This window comes from Dromaius novaehollandiae, chromosome 2 (assembly GCF_036370855.1).
Source record: "Dromaius novaehollandiae isolate bDroNov1 chromosome 2, bDroNov1.hap1, whole genome shotgun sequence".
NCBI lineage: Eukaryota > Metazoa > Chordata > Aves > Casuariiformes > Dromaiidae > Dromaius > Dromaius novaehollandiae.
In genome coordinates this window covers 130,784,191-130,800,645 of record NC_088099.1, presented here as the reverse complement: position 1 = coordinate 130,800,645, position 16,455 = coordinate 130,784,191, and the positions used below count along the sequence as shown (strand labels likewise).

The 16,455-nt window shown below is 36.2% G+C and overlaps 2 protein-coding genes across 8 annotated transcripts in view; both read left to right on the top strand.

Annotated features, from left to right (window-relative positions):
* SGK3 (serum/glucocorticoid regulated kinase family member 3) overlaps positions 1-1,822 on the top strand; it is a 62,681-nt gene extending 60,859 nt beyond the window's left edge. For all 7 annotated transcript variants that reach the window (XM_064507451.1, XM_064507448.1, XM_064507449.1 and 4 more), the window contains one exon: positions 227-1,822. In XM_064507451.1, the coding sequence (XP_064363521.1) occupies positions 227-397 (171 nt within the window). In that variant the 3' untranslated portion in view covers positions 398-1,822. The remainder of the gene's footprint in view (positions 1-226) is intronic.
* Positions 1,823-5,519: 3,697 nt separating this feature from the next.
* MCMDC2 (minichromosome maintenance domain containing 2) lies at positions 5,520-16,112 on the top strand. The gene is made up of 14 exons (XM_064507447.1): positions 5,520-5,797; positions 5,895-6,025; positions 6,117-6,176; positions 6,508-6,703; positions 7,738-7,860; positions 8,059-8,166; positions 9,449-9,577; positions 10,094-10,331; positions 12,143-12,348; positions 12,826-12,992; positions 13,369-13,545; positions 14,140-14,282; positions 14,783-14,892; positions 15,437-16,112. The coding sequence occupies exons 1-14, from the start codon at positions 5,698-5,700 to the stop codon at positions 15,601-15,603; spliced, it is 2,055 nt and encodes a 684-aa protein (XP_064363517.1). The 5' UTR covers positions 5,520-5,697; the 3' UTR covers positions 15,604-16,112.
* Positions 16,113-16,455: the final 343 nt, after the last annotated feature.

Genomic DNA, 16,455 nt, shown 5'->3' with positions numbered 1-16,455 from the left:
TGTGTAGCCTTTGGGCTAAACTCCAGCCTAGAAGAAGCAAGCAGGCTTTTGATAGATGTTTTTAGGCATGCTGTTGTGTGGTTCCTTAAACTTCCTATACTTAGAGAAGAAAGAATTTTATGAAGTAGAAAGCCTCAAGAGTTAAACTGAGATCTAAAGGATAAGCATTTTTTTTTTTAAATACACAGTATTAATATGACAAATGATGGATCTTTCTGTTTTCTAGGTTGGACCAGATGATATTGGGAATTTCGATGCAGTGTTTACAGAAGAAATGGTCCCATACTCAGTTTGCATTTCTTCTGATTACAACATTGTTAATGCCAGTGTTCTAGAGGCAGATGATGCATTTGTTGGGTTTTCTTACGCACCACCTTCTGAAGATCTGTTTTCCTAGGAAGTTAGAAGCCAACAGTGTTTTGGAAATCTTGGGTTGGACTGAAACGGCAGGATTGTGAACACATTCCAGAATAGTGTAACTAGTGCCTCATTTTGTATGTAGGTTTGAAACCTATGAACAAACTTTCTCTACTGTATAGGAGGAATTTGGGCATTTTGAATGGCTTTCCTTGGGGTTTGAACTGTTCGTTCCTGCTGCAGAAAATATTTTTAAAAACCTTTAAAAACTGTTCTCTACATTTATCTATTTTTTAAGCAAAAACACTGACTGTTCTCCCCAATCCCTTCAGGTTTACATTCATACCTTTATAAGATTTGGCTGGCTCAAACAGCAGCAAATTTAGTAAATTTATAAATGCCTTTGTACCTATTTACAGTGACTTTGTGCTTGAATTGTAACTATGCAAATTGTCTTTTGTATTTCATTGTTTAAAAAAGGATAAACGTTTTTCCTGTCATATTAATCTGGAATATAAATTAATTTACCTGTCAGCACTTAAATAAGAGGTTAATTTAAGTTAAGACTGAGATGCTTAATGGATTTCTACTGAATTGAATGAAAAGCTGGTCACATAATGTTGCTCTTACACTTGCTGAAGTACCCAATTCACTCAACTGGATTATCTGAGGTACGGGGGATTACTCAAAGCAAGGATGGAACAGATTAACTGGATTGACTTGATAACATTACCAGTAATGTTTTCTGCCTTTTTTTCCACTGAGATAAATATGTCTACATTTCAGCTGCATTAAAAATATTTTTGGTTAAACTCTGCTTTTCCAAAGATATAACATGGAATAATCACTGCTAGTTTGAAATGGGATTCTGCTTTGACCTTCTGGGAATGAGATGAGGAAATCTTGCCAAATATTAGGGATTTTTCACTGATTTATTGCGTTTTAAACACTGATATGTTCCAAATGGATTGTATTTCAGTATTCATAGCTACTTGTCTTTTTCTATGTCCTAGTTTGCACTATTTTTTAATCTTCACTTGATATTTAGGAGGAAAAATAATGTAAATTACCTTGATAATTTAAAAAATGTGAAAAGCTATCAGCATATGCTTCTCATAACATACACATGTATGAACAAACTGATAATTCTGATCAGCTTGTGTTTAAGGAATGTTTTTAACCAATGCAAAAATTGGCTCCAGTTATAATGTAACAGCCTATCATGGTAGTAGTTTATATATATATATAGTAGTTTATAGTAGTAGTATAGTAGTTTATAGTAGTATGTACATATATATATATATATATATATATATATATATATATATATATATATATATATATATATATATATATATATATATATAAAAATAACCCTGTAAATAACAACTCATTTGTCTATTGCTTCAAAAATGTCCTGACTTTTTTGTTCATGAATACATTTCGGTGAAGTGCCTTGATCTGAGAGGTCTGTTAAGACACAGATGAATAGCAAGAGTTAAATGTTAGATAAATGTCAATATTTAAATAGTTTGAATTTTAACAAAATAAGAACTAGCCAAAAGAAATACTATTCAAATTGCATCACGATCAGTCAAAGATTGAGAATATTGGGGAGAGCAGTGTATATAATCATAATTTGCTTGAAACAAATGTTATGTCAACAGTGAAACCACTGACGAGTGGAAGCTAAAATGGAATGGATTCCTTGCTTGTCTCAATCCTGTCCTGCAGAGTGCTTATGTGATGCTGAAAAAATGTTATGCAGGGTGTGAGGAGGGGTAGATGGGTAAAATAAGGAACAGGTGTAACACTGGATGGAAGGAAGAGACTGCATTGCTTCTGGCAAGGAAAGGGAGTTTCTGATCGTTTTCCATAGTGTCACTCTAAAGTTTTTGAGAAGTTTGGTAATAGCCATATAGCTGTTCAGGACAACCAGCAACTGCAAGAACAATATTCATTTAGTTAATTTGGCAGCACAGAGTGTCTTGCCCATCTTTTAAACATATGTCTTTCTAATGGATTGGAAGGCAGAAATTGATCTTAAGAAAGGAAGCATCCATTCTCATAGTGAATTTTACTCTGCATGTTCTTGAAATGACTCCATGGGCTGCTGTGGGCAGCAGAACTGCCTTCTGCTCCTTCCAGCAAGGGGTACAATACTGTACCTGCTTTCTACTTCCAGCCAGGAACTGCAGTACTACGTGGAGATGGGAAGGGGAGGAGATAAGAATGAGTTGTTGGTGTGAGGCCTACCACCCTTTGTTTTTGTCCTCTGTTTCCAAGATGTCCATAGCTAGCTGCCTTTCTTGTTGGTGGGTTGTGTGTTTTTGTGTTTGGGGTTTTTTGCCTTGTCATAAATTGGGGGGGGGGGGGGGGAGTTGATGCCTTTGAAATAAAACGAGGAGGAGGAAATGACAGTTGAAGTATTTACTATTTCTAGCTCAGTGGCTTAATCGTATATTGCCTTTTCCTTCAGCAGGCTCTGGCTTTTTGGCTAAATGTGAATATGTTAACATTCACTTGCCATACTTGTTCACATTGGTCCTACTATTATAGTTCATATTGTGAAATGCCCCAGTCGGATCAGGGACCTTCCAAAGACGCTGGGGAACAGGGACTCTGTATACAACCTTAAACAGTAAAATATCTCAGTATTTCCTATATATAGTGTTCTTGTTCTGGATCTCTTTGCACTTTATAATGACTGTTTTCATAGTAAGGTTGCTAGGTTCGAAGTGTAAGTAGTTCCTTTGCAGAATAGTAGAGATCAAGAGAAAAAAAAGCTAAAGCGTTATTGGGGCAAAACTTAGATCTGAGATCCTTTAAGAAGCTACACCGAAGCCATCAGCTGTATTCCCTCTCTGTTCTGGGGGAAAAAAAAAATTAAGGGAGGTAAAATCCTAATGCTGGGATGACTGCCACTGCCACGGTGAAAGTTGCCGTGTTTGAACATGTCTGCCCCACGGGAGGAGGTGGATCTAACCCGGGTGGGTGCTGGGCCTTTTATCCTGGTGCTGTGGGAACAAGGAGAAGGTGCTGCTGCCTTGGGGCTGCAGGACGCAACCTGTGGTCTGCTCTTTTGGCCTGGGAGGAGGGCAAGGGAGACAGAAGGACCAGTGTCTTTGTTGAAATGCTCAGCTGTTGTAAAAACAGGCACTGGGGCTGGGCAAAGGAGAGCGTGGAGGTGCTGTCCTGGCAGGCAAATTTGCAGATGACAGGGAATGCTCAATCCAAAAGTTACTCATGCAGTTAGCTCTTTTATTAACAAAAATATTACTTGGATTTTACAAATATGGTGTCCTTTAACAGTTACTAAGCTGTTGGTACGTGATACTTTTCCAGGGCCCTGCTTGAGACTGTATCGACAGCAAAGCAAAGCTCCCTGTCTCCACACTAGCCATGCGCTTAATGGGTCAAGGCAGCACTGGCTCCTGGGCTTCCCTCCTGCTGCTAAACCCAAGAGACAGTGGCCAGTGTGCTCAGAGAGCTGTGTGCAACGCCTGGGCTTTCTCCTTAAGAAGAGGGGGGGCTCCGTTTAGCTCCACTGAGCGCCCTTCAGCTGCCTCAGGGCTGCGGGGGGCCGACTGCCGTGGGGGGGAAGCGGGAAGAGGAAGCGGGGCCCCGGCCGCTCCCAACGGCGCGGCCGCGCGCCTCCCTTGGCTAACGGCTAACGGCTGCCCGAGCCCGCGGGCGGCGGCGGGTGGGTGCCCGGCTGGGGACGGGCTCGTCACCCGGCCCGCTGCTCTTGGCCGCTCTGGGGCCCAGCGGCTGCGCCTGCGTACAGGGCTACCGCTCACCGCGGCAGCCGCCGCGCCCTCGCGCCCCGCAGCCGGGGCGGACGGGAGGGGGGTCTTGAAAGCTTTCGGGTGTGGGGAGGGGCGCGGTGCTGGCAGGGGGGCCTGGGAGGATATTTTGGGGAGAGGGGAGGTGGCGGTCGGGGGAAGGTGCTGCTGGAGAGGAGGCGCTGGGCCTGTGGGCGGTCGCACTAATTTTTTAAGCTCCGGCAGTTACCCTGTGTGGTGCACAGTGACCTGGGCCATAGCTTAGTCCTAGTCACGTTTGGTGTCCTTTCTTTCAGGCCCAAAAACCATGGGGAGCAGGGAGGTGTGGTGGGAATTGATGTGTGTGTAGGGAGAAAGGTTAATGAACTGAAGTGATCTGGATTTTGGTTGGATTTTAGTCCCTTCTTGTTGAAGATTTTAATGGCTGGATCGGTAACTGTGTGGGAATAGCCCTAAAGAAACTGAAAAAATCCCTAACATACATCCTCCTGCGGTTCATGCTTAAAATTTCATACCTCAGACCACAACGCCACATCTACCAGCCCACAGTGAACAATTCTCAGGCAACAAAGTTTTTCACTGCTGTCCTAGCAGTGTTTCATAGGTATGCAGTTACTTCTCTTGCAGATGCCCTTTAAACCTGGTTCCGGGAACTCGAGCTGAGCTCTGCTGCCTGCTCAGCACCTTACTTCTGCCTCTTGTGCTGTACCAGGTGGCTAAATCTGTTTTTGAGGATGCAAGTAGGATTTCGCGTTGTTTCTCTACAGAGAGGATCACACTTTGTAGAAGGAAATCTGTAAGGCAGTAGATTAGATGTGTGTGTACGAAGTACCACCTTTTGGCCATAGTAATTCTCCCTCTAAACTAAATTCAGAAGAGAAGTGCTTCATGAGATCTTACATTTAAAAATATGGAGATGTGAATAATACATCATTAAAACAACACTGAAGAATATGGTCAGCTTCCAAACCAAAATCGCAGTCTTGAAATTTTGTCTATGGGAATAAGGATTAATCTTCTGTGTGCACAAATGAACATAAGTGTTTGCAAGATCTATGTCCTAAGTGACAGCAGAGTAGGAAAGTCAGTTTAAAAAAAAGTTGTTGCCCAGCTTCACACTTTTAACTACGATGATTTCATACACAGACTTTTAAGAAAAAGCAGATTTTATTTAACAATATCTTACTTTTCCTATGATGATTATACCTATAATTTACATAGTGATGCTTACATTAAATGGAACCTTTAATTTGATGGGTGGTAAATTTTAAGGCTGGGTGGGGGAATAATTCACTAAAGAAAATATTAGAGCATTTTTCAGAAATTTACTTTGGGAATATAATATGTTTCAGCCATTGGAAAGAACTTGCCATTTAATGGCATCTTTAAAAAAAATTCTTAAAGAATTGCATTGTGTGAAAAAGAGAACATTTTGATTTTGCATGCTTTGTTAATATATATTTTTATTATCATTGTAGAATGGCCAGTTCTGACCTATTTTCTTCATGACTGATTTCAACATTTTGATAAGACTGCAAAGATCTTTTTTTGGAAGATGCATCCAGAAATACAGAAAATGAGGGAAATTGTCCTTATTTACCTTGACAGAAGTGGTGGCCTTCAGAAATTTGTGCATGATTGCAAAAAATATAATGGTATTGCTCAATCAGTAGACATTCTGTTAACATTTATAAATCAAATAATGTTAAACAAATCTGTTATTTTTATGTAAGAGACTTTTTGCTTCTACAGACTCAAAACAAAGTTATGCGGTTTATCGATTCATTATTTCAATAAATCCTTCTGATCTTGCTGAATTAGATGCAACTCTTGGAAACTACATTCTTCATTATCCCATACAAGCTGCACAGGTTTTTCAGTCAGTAAGTATATATAGTCACAGCAAACAAAAATAAAGCTTTTGTTTTTTAACTAAATTTTCCTTTTGAAAGCAAAGTTGTTTTTCAATTACAGGTATGTTTCGTAGCCATTAAAACATTATCGTTAATTGAACAATTGCAGACAGAGGCCCAGGTGAGTCTGCATTATTTTTCACTGTCTAGATCTTAGATCTTTTAGGCACAGTGAAGTATTAGCAAAGATAATTTTTGTATTTTTCAGTTTTTATTTTCTTTTTGGTTGCAATATTCTTTGTAATTAAAAATAATTAGAAGTCTCACCCAAACATATTCTGAGAATGACAAGATGATGAAATATGAGACTGAGTTAGTTACTTTTACACTTTGTTTGTTTCTGAAAATGTCTCTAATAGCTGTATACCACGTTGGATTTCTCCAGGTAAGTAAACGTTACCTAGAAGTCTAAAAGAAAAATACAGTAGTAATGTAATTGTGTCTCTTCTTAGATTAGTATAATGCTGAAACCAACGCATTTGCCACCTTTACCAAGTTACATTCTGAATCTTTCTGCATTTCCCTTTGATTACACATCTCAAAGATTTTATGGGTCTGAAGGAATAGTGATTGCAATGGGAACTGTAACAAAATATTCACAAGGAGCAAGATTTCTTTGTACTGGGGAAACCTGCCCATTTTCTGAAGGTAGGAAAAAGAAAAATCCATACTATTTTAAAAGCTTTTTAATAATTAGATAATTTAACTCTTTTGGATTAAAAAATCTAGCAATAAAAAAGTATTTTGCTATGCAGAGTTATTATGCAGACATTTTCGTAATGAGCACAGCATGATTTTGATTAATTGAAAGCAGTGGAGATTGCCAGGGACTGTTCAGCATTATTAAATGTCCTAGAACTATAGCTGTGCCAGCAGTCTGTTTTCCTAGTCCTGAAGACAGTTTATATGAGCAGAAGAGATATGTTGCCAGTATTTAATAAATTCCCTGAATGAAAAAACAAGCTGTACCAGTAGAATATTTTTTTTCTAGAAAGCTCAGTCATCCATAGGCTTCTGTGCTATAGGCTTTTGCCTGTATAATAGTATCACTTAAGAATACTGTTCCCTAGCATGTTTTCATATCAGAACTGTAATGATTAACTGATTTCTGTGAAAGTACTCCTTTGAGTAATATTACTGAAGTGCTTTGGAGAATTAATTCTTAAGTACTTTTAAGGCTGTTTTGTTTGCTTCTTCCTGTAACAGACACCATGAAATTACAAAATAGAAGCCAAATCCCACAGTTTGGAAACTGTGGAATAAATCATAATGCTATCTTCATGAGAGCATGTATCTCTAATAATGAATGTATATATCCAATGGTATTTCCATATAATGCAGAAAAGGCAGTTGCTTGCTCACTGCTTCTCAGGAAGCCAGGCCAAACAGGTTCATTTGGGGATGTGTAATAAGAAATTCTGCCATCTTGTGGTCAACCTATAATAAATTATATGCATGGTGTTACTAGTAGCTGTTAAATGACAGAAACTGCAAGTCAACATGAGAAGCATGCAACATGAAAGTACGTTCATCTTAAGAAACAGATGTTACTTACAGATTTGGAATTTCACAGTCCAATATTTTAGTGAGTTCTTAATGGGAAGTTTAAAATCAAAGATGCCCTCATTTTAAAAGTTTAGAAAATACACGGCACTTCTAGTGATTTTTTTTTTTTTTTTAAGGATTTAGGTATATAAGAGTGCATCTGCCTGGAGCTACGGAATCTGCCACAGTGAGGAATGATTTTGTTTGTAGCTTGTGTTTTTCACCACTGCAAGAAGACATGAAATTTAGAGTACTTGGTGGTAGGAGCTATGTTGTTTTATATTTAAATCTTAATTATTTTCCTGCTTCTGTTACATAAATAAAATAACCATTTAAGGAGAAAAAGCCCAAAATACACTAGTCATTTATGAAGGGGGGGGGGGAAAAAAAAAAAAAAAAAAAAAAGCTTGGTACCGTATTCAAAAGATTTAACTTTCTCTTTGCCTTTATTTTGAAAGATAAACAAATAGTTGAAATGATTGATGCGAAAGCACTGAGTGCTTTAAAAGGATATTCCAACAATAAATCACATTTTAGGATTCAGACTTTTACAGTTTTCTTGAGAGGTAAGCTGAATTTTAAATTAATAATGAGAATTGTTAAAATAAAAATGTTTTAGAACTGAACCGTAATAATTCGTTGCATTTTCCTTATAGGTCTCTCTGGATAAAATGGTGAAAGTCATGATAATTTTATATATGTTATTTTCCTAATTTTATTAGAAAAAGAACGCACATATAGTTAGCTGAGTGATTGCATAACTGTGTTGTGTTCACCTTTCTACTTCTGTTTAAATCAAATCCCCTGGCCAGCTCTACAGTATCCTGTTCTAACTGTAGCTTGTTTTTTTTCGTCCTTTCTACTTCCTTTGATCATGCTGTTTTGTACTAGCTTAGTGCATTTCTAACTTCCTTCTTCAGTCTAGCCATTTTCTGGATTCTGTCAAGATTTTTGGCTTCTGCTGCTTCTGTCTTTCACTGCAGACACTAAATGATCTTCAATATGAATGAATATTCAACTAAAATCACAAGAGACCAACATATTTTACTAGTACGTTTGGTAATTTTCTTAAAAAACAAATAAATAAATAAAGCCATTCTGCTTTAATATGATGTCCAAAGTCTGTAGAAGTCATAGAATTAATTTTTTGAAAAATAATTAGTTCACAGTCACTCCAAGATCATGAGATACCTTGCTTAAAATCTAACACTGTGCAGGTGTTATTACAAAACAGAATCTATAGGTGAGATCCTGTGAGTTAGACGTGCATTAAATTTCCATTGGCTTCAGTCATGACTGAGGTTAGACTGGATCTTGTAGGCTGAGATTCACATCAGGTTGGACATACCTCATATTTCAAAAAAATGTGTTTTTTGAAAAGATGCACAGAAATACAGTTTCCAAAGCTATTTGCTATTTGTGTGTATGTGCATGCACATGTGCTTTTTTTTTAAAAAAAAGTTTGGATTTCCATTTTGGTGTGTTTCTTTGCTGCCATGTTTATAGGACAGTAGCTAATAATGGTGTTACCACAAATTCTGTAGGAGGAACGCATACCTCCAAACAGTCCATTTTCTTTTCAATGCAGAACTAAATGCATTATCCATTTTCTTTAGCAAGAATCACCTTTTCCCCAGCCAATCTGCATCCCTTGTTGCACTAATTATTTAGAATTGTATGCTTTGTTTTATTCCAGTACCTTATGGTGGACCTGGAATGCAACCATTTTCTTCAGTTAAATCATAAAACTGCAACAGTTTAGAATGTAAAGAAAAGTTTTCTGATCATGTCTTTAGAACTTTTTTCTGCCTTAATACATCTTCAAGTTCCTCTCTTTTTTATTTCTAGATGAATTGGCCAATAGAATGACAATGGGAAACCACTACAAGATCATAGGAATTCCAGCTTGTGTACAAAATGGCTCACAAGCTACAGTATGTATAGAAGTCAGTAGTGTACAGCAGTGTGAACCAAATGGTAAGAAAGTTCCATAAAAAATGACTAAAATGTTATAAAACTTTTTAAAGCAAAATCTTTAGAATTAGTACAGTTTCCTATTATATAGAGGACCAGATTAGGAAATTGCTTTGGGACTTCTCTCTTACAGTGTTATATTCTTACTGTCATTTAAAATACCATTTTTTGCCCACTTCTCTCTCCATGAGTTGGGAAACTAAAGATTATTTACTGCAGTTGTCCTCCTTCAGCTTCTCCTTTCCAGCTTCTCCTTTCCATTGGATGGTACTTTGAAATCATCTGTTAAATGGACCTGCTATTTCAATTTGCCATTCCTTTCATGTTCCATCAGTATTAGCAGATAGCATGTTATTTTTTAATAGTAAAATTAATACTGTCAGCTGTTTGTATTTGTGCCCAATGCTAAACTTAGTTGTTCACAAGCTTTTGTATCAAGACTAGAATAGTGATTTGTTCTAATGTATCTGCATAGATCTATTATGAAGTGTTTGTTAAACTGTATTTTGTTTTAATTAGGTCCTGCTTTTATCAGTGACAATTTTAAGCATCTACTGTCACTGACTTCAAGTTCATGCTGGAGGTTTACAGGCATACTTGCCAATATATTTGCTTCTCAAGTTGTTCCACCAGGCACTTACAATATTCTCAAACTCACAATATTGCTGAGCCTAGTACTGACATGTGAAAAAGACAACGAGATAGCAGATTACCTGGATCTCTTGATCGTGACAAGCGACACTGTAATAATTGATAGGTAAATAGATTCCTTGTTTCTCACATAGATTCAAATAAAAAACATGAATCTTTTTCAAGATAACAGGAGTAGTGTTATCCAAAAAGAGACTACACTTAAAAGGAATATGCAGGGTTCTGATTTAGCAAAAATAACCATTTTTTAGTGTAATATTTGATTCTTAATCACTGAGACATTCTTTATTTCAAATGAGAAATCTAAATCAGAACTTCACTACTAATAAAAACACTTTTTTTTTAACACTCCCGTAATGATCTCCATTAGATTTTAGGACAAGCACTTTTTAGCAGAACTAAAGATTTTTCTAAAGTCATAACTGAAGTCCCAGAAGCAGGTGACGGTGAAAGCAGTGGTCTTTGCTTTTCAAATCTTGTGTCACTTTAAAAATAGCACTTTACACCTTTTAATCATCAACTTCTCAGGCTTCAGCATTTTCTGTTAATAAAAATGTATAAGTAAATACTTGCATTTTTATCACTGTTACATTTTCCTAAGAGCTACACTGACAAAAATACTAAAAGCCATGTAGACCATTACACATTGATCATGCCGGCTATTGTTACTGTTAACAAAATGCTTTTATGGATTTATGTATTCTTTGTATTCACCCCTTCACACCACTATAAACTGCACAGACACTGGTAAAAAGTATGAGTTGGATACAGCATCTCAATTCCACATGCTGTTTTAAATCTACATAAATTAAAAAGAAAATTCATTTCTCCTTCCCCAACCCAGAACATGGCTTAATTTTTCTTTTTCAAAAAGATCTTTGAAAGTGGTGTGAATTTCATTGTCATTTGAGAGTTTGTCAGCAGAGATCAGTTTTATTTTTCTGTAGCAGAAGAAATGCTTTCTTCATTACATTTACTATTTCAAAAATTAACCATAGAAATTAGTTCAAATTTGGGGAAAAAATGGGGGTTGAAGGATTTCTCTCCCCACCCCCCCAGGTTAAGAGTAAAGTTCCAAAAAGAATTCGTAAGAACTCATAACAGAATTATGATAATGGAAACACTGGGTTAATATTAAAACAGTTGTGCACTGTAAACCTTGGTAATTACTGCTATTTATAGACAAGACAGTTCTTGTAGGTGCACATAGCATTTTATTATCATTAGTCTATCAAGATAAGCATTTCCTACATCATATTTATAGTAGGTTATTTTAATATATTTATACCATTATATGTAACATATAATTAATAACTTTTCTCCCATTTATTAATAATGGGAGAAGTTCTGCTCTGATACCTAAAAATCATTAGGAACCTCTGATTGTGGAACCAGAGAGGCACAGTTTACAATCCTGTGTGCCAAGGGCATAGTTTGCAGAATGAAAAAGAAGTCCTACACAACCTCATTTCTCAAAAAGTATTGGGGATGTAACCCAGGCAAGAAGAGCCTGCAAATTCCCAGCCTTTTGATTTGTTCCTAGATGTCCAGAAAAAATATTAATCCATTACCTTTTTAAGTCAATGGAAAAGTTTCTGTAGAATAAGAGTTAACAGTATTTCTGACTTCCTAGGAATTCCTCATTTGCCTCATGTTAAATCCTTAAGAAATACAGTCCTTTTTGTAGCTGTGGGAGAGAAAGCTTGGATTTCTACCTTTGTTTTCAAAATCAGCTTAAACATTTAGGTTTTGATATTGGATTTTATTTGGGGAAGGTGGTATCTAATTGAGCAATGTGGGTGCTTTTCAAGTCTGAACTATAACTACCATTATAAAATGGTATTAAGTTGTTTAAGTTTTGTAAAACTGAAAAACAGTTTTACAGTTTATGATTGACAGAATTATTTAATCCTCCAGGCTTCTGAGTTACAGCATGTGTCTTCTGCCTCGTGGCATACGACACCCATTCGCTAGTGAAATTTTTCCTGTTGTATCCAAAGATAAACACGGAACTGGAAGTGCCAGTATTCAAGCCTGCAGTGCTCTACTGGCTAAAGGTGGTATCTGCTACATAGGAGACTTATCTTCATATAAAAAGGATAAACTTGAATTTCTACAGTCAGGTAATCTCACATCTACTAACAAACAAGGGAACAGAAACAAATGTATGAAACAAATGTGCAAAATCATAGCTAGATTTGTTTCTCAGCTTACGGTCCTCAAATGCTAGGAAAATCTTTGAACTATTTTTAACAAGTCTTAAAAAAACAAAAACAAAAAGACAGCCAGCTCCTGTAAGCTTGTTTGCTACACAGACTCCATCAGTTAACAAAATTATATATCACCAAGATTAGATAGCAAGAGAAGTGGATTCCTTAAGCTTCTAAGATTTATGCTGTAGCCTTCCTAAGGATTTAGGCACTCAAATCTAAATATACAGTCCTCAAAACTGCCTGTCTGGGAAATGTCAAAACTCTATAAACATCATCACAATTCAGGGCAGTATGTAATTGTGATTGTTTGCAGATGCTGTGCTTGGGACTACAGAATTTATAATTAAACTACAGTGATTATGTAACTGACATTTTGTCCTGTCCTAGTGCTGGAGAGCAGAACAACAACAATATTCATTCCTGGGAAGAAGTATGGAGAGGAAGCTGACCAACAAGTTACTATTCCAGTTCAGACTAATTTTTGGTCTTACATAGATGTGGATGCTTCCTCAAAGAAACATATACAAAAGGATAGCTCTTTAATTGGACAGATGGTAAAGCACATGTCCTGTTACAGCAGTAACTGTAGTATAGCAGTCATTTGTGTTTATGGTTATTTCAACTTGTGAAATAATAAAGACAATCAAATTTGCTTGTTTTCCAAAAGCCACAAATTAAGTCACTTTAAATCAAGTATCTAAAATTAGCTCAATTTCCCAAACGCAGATCTATCATTTTGTTTGAAATAGCTTTCTACAAATTCTATTGAAACAAAATTGTACTGCGTATATTACAGATGTTTCATTAGATAAGCTTGCAGCACTCAGCATACATACTGCACATTTCAGATTTTAAAAAATCTCCAATGTTTCTATAAGTAGAAAGTCCAAAATAAATGGGCTGTTTTCTTTCTCTGGGTCTTCTCTTTAGGACTTGAGTTTGATTTCACCTAGCCTTCTAGATGGTTTTGGGCTTTTGATATACAATGAATTTCCTTCTTGTCAACTGTCTTTTCCTCTTGTGCATCATATCTTGAAAAAAGCCATTAATCCTGAAGCAATGCTGTACAGAGTCTCACAGCAGTTCAGAACACAGGATTATGAGGAGGTAATAAGTAATACTTAATTTAGAAATGCACTATACTTAGTAGTAGCATACTATTCCTGGACTCAAAAGGTTCTCTTCTTGTACTCTGATTGCTTGTTTTTAAATCTGTCAATATTCACTTCCTAACAATTCTCTCCCACCATATTCCAACTAGCATAATAGGCTCTTACCATTGATAAAACTAGTTTCAGTTCTTTAAAAGAGCCAACATAATTAAATTCAGTTTGGTCTTGTTTTTGAAAAACATGGTAGTTTAACATTAGTATTAAACATTAACATAAACATTAGTATGAAAACAGATCTCTCTGCTTTTGACAAGATTAAATTGCAATCAGTAATAAAAATACTTCATTTTAAATAAAACTGTCACCATCTCTAATACAATCTAATGAACAAATTAACAGGTTACATAGTGTAACATCTGAAATAAATCATTATGCACAGCTGAACAGTGACAGGCTTCTTTGTAAAGACTATTTGTGGAATATACTGTCCCAACTATGTTACTATGCCACTAGTATGTTAGAAGATGTGAAAACTGTAAATTCTTTATATTCCACAGTGAAATACTTTAAATTTTTACCATCTCTCTAGTTCATTTTGTTTGCTAAGAATCTTCATGTTGAACTGAGTTCAGAAGCAGAAAACCTAATTCAGGGCTACTATCTTGCAAGTCGCAGAGTGAGAAGAGATGCTATTCATGGATCAAAATTAACAGCATCTGCACTGAAAATTCTGTATGTCCTATTTTTCATATTAAAGAAAATCTCTGTGCTTCAAATAGAAATTGTGCTAACCTGCTTAGAAGTCAAGGAGTTTGTTCAAAAAAGTCAACAGGACTGTAAGCTTTGAAAAGTTCAAGTGTAAAGTATCATAACATTTATGAATACCCTTTGTTTTATATACTGATGGGCAGGGGGGAGGAAAGTTTAAGGAGCTTTGCCAGGCATTAAAAAACAATGATTTAAGAAACATAGGACCATTAAACCTATCTAGAAAAAAATGGAGTTAAAATTATCACAGCTTTGTATTGCTCAAGTTAAAAAAAAGTCATTAACAATGCATAGTGTGCCAGGTTTCACTGCTGTCCTAAACACAGAACAGGGGGAAAAAAAAAAAAAAAAAGGCACTGCACTTAGCTTTCAGTTTACTGAAGTGCTTGAAAGGGCAATACATACTGTATTCATTTCTGCATTATTTTCTGATACTGTATGACATGCTTATATTAATTTCTTAGGATTTCACTATCTAAGGCTCATACTAAATTAAGTTTAAGAAAAAAAGTACTTAAAGAAGATGCATTGATTGCCATCTTATTACTTGAATCATCTCTCACCCTAAAGCACGGTAAATAACATAACTAACTTTAGTCTTGGATAAGTCATTTTCATATTTTATCAGATTAAAACAAAATTTCATCTCAGTGTTTTACAAAGTGCATTATATTACCATTTGTCAACTGAAAGTTGAGAATTTCCACTGACAAAAAGGACTGATATTAGAAAAAAATCTTTCCGATAAGACTTTCCTTTGATGAATCTCAGTGCTACACTTAATTAGGCCACAGGCCAGCACTAAGCCCCTCTCCTTTATTTGGCATATTTGGTATTTGTCAACTCTGGAGCTCCAACAGTGGCCTAGGTTAATCTAGAGACAATTTCACTGTTTTCACCTGGGGAAAGAGAAAACAGAATTTGTTTGGTTATCTAGCATCACATTTGTAGTTCGTGGCAGAATTTGACACCGAGACAAGAATTACAATAAAACACTAGTAATACAATATTGCAAGTTACTGTTTTTAACTATGTCACAGCTTCCCCCCACCCCCTTAAAAGCTGTTGGCAAAGGGTCAAGTTTGTTAGCCTGATAACCTTGATTGTTCTTTGCCTAGGTAAGTCTGCATTATGTGTAGCACCAAATGCTGTATTTCCATTTGACCTCAATGATGAAAGCTCCCTACAAGAGAGAGATATTTACCTAATGCAGTGTCACCATCAACTGTTGAACTTTATTGGTGCATACAGCCCAGGAATTCATGTTACCACTAATGAAGAGTGAAGAACCCATCCAAAGTAAAGCCTGAAGCTTTTACTTTTTGACAGATTGCAGGCGTGGAAAAATACACAACTAAAGATTTAAGATTTAAAGATTTTTGCAAGATGTTCAGTGCCATTCTGCTCTGGAATAAAACATAGCTGACAGGATTTAACCACAAATTCTGAGAGTATCATTTAAAGGCAGAAGTGATGTTTTCATTGTAAAAGGCCATGACTTTGAGAAGACTTAGAGCCACAACCTGAACTTCTACTCTTGCTGATCTGTGTTCATCCATAGTTGAGTGACAGGAGTAAAGAAGAATTTTTAAATAAGGCACTGCAACTAACAATTAAACCAAGAGTTCAGAATCTGCTGTCTAACTATGTGAACTTCCTGTAGTTTTTCTTGTTGCTTCTTTTCAAGTCTATCACCTAGTGAGGTGTTTATAGTTTTAAGTACATTAAAAATAATTTTCTAGTATAAGACAACCTGATTACTCATGTTGTATTTTTTTAAATATACAGAAGTATCACCATGCTGCTTGATCTTTATGCTTGATCTTACACATCTGATGTAAAGATGGCTTTACATTATAGCAACAGTGTTAGACGAGGGTGCTGGCATGCTTAGTTGTACAAACTGGAAAAACCATAGTATTTCCGCCACATGACTTTAGATAACAGACTGCAGGGAATAGAAAGAACATTATGTGAAAGCAAGAGTTGTTACTAGTAGTCCTGATACATAAGCAGCTCAATGAGTCAAGTGTTTAGCTACATCACTGCAAAACAAAAAAGTGTAAAATATTATTTGGAAGATCATTAGCTGGTTGATGCACAGTATGCTCCTCCCACTATGGACTTTCTTGTATTA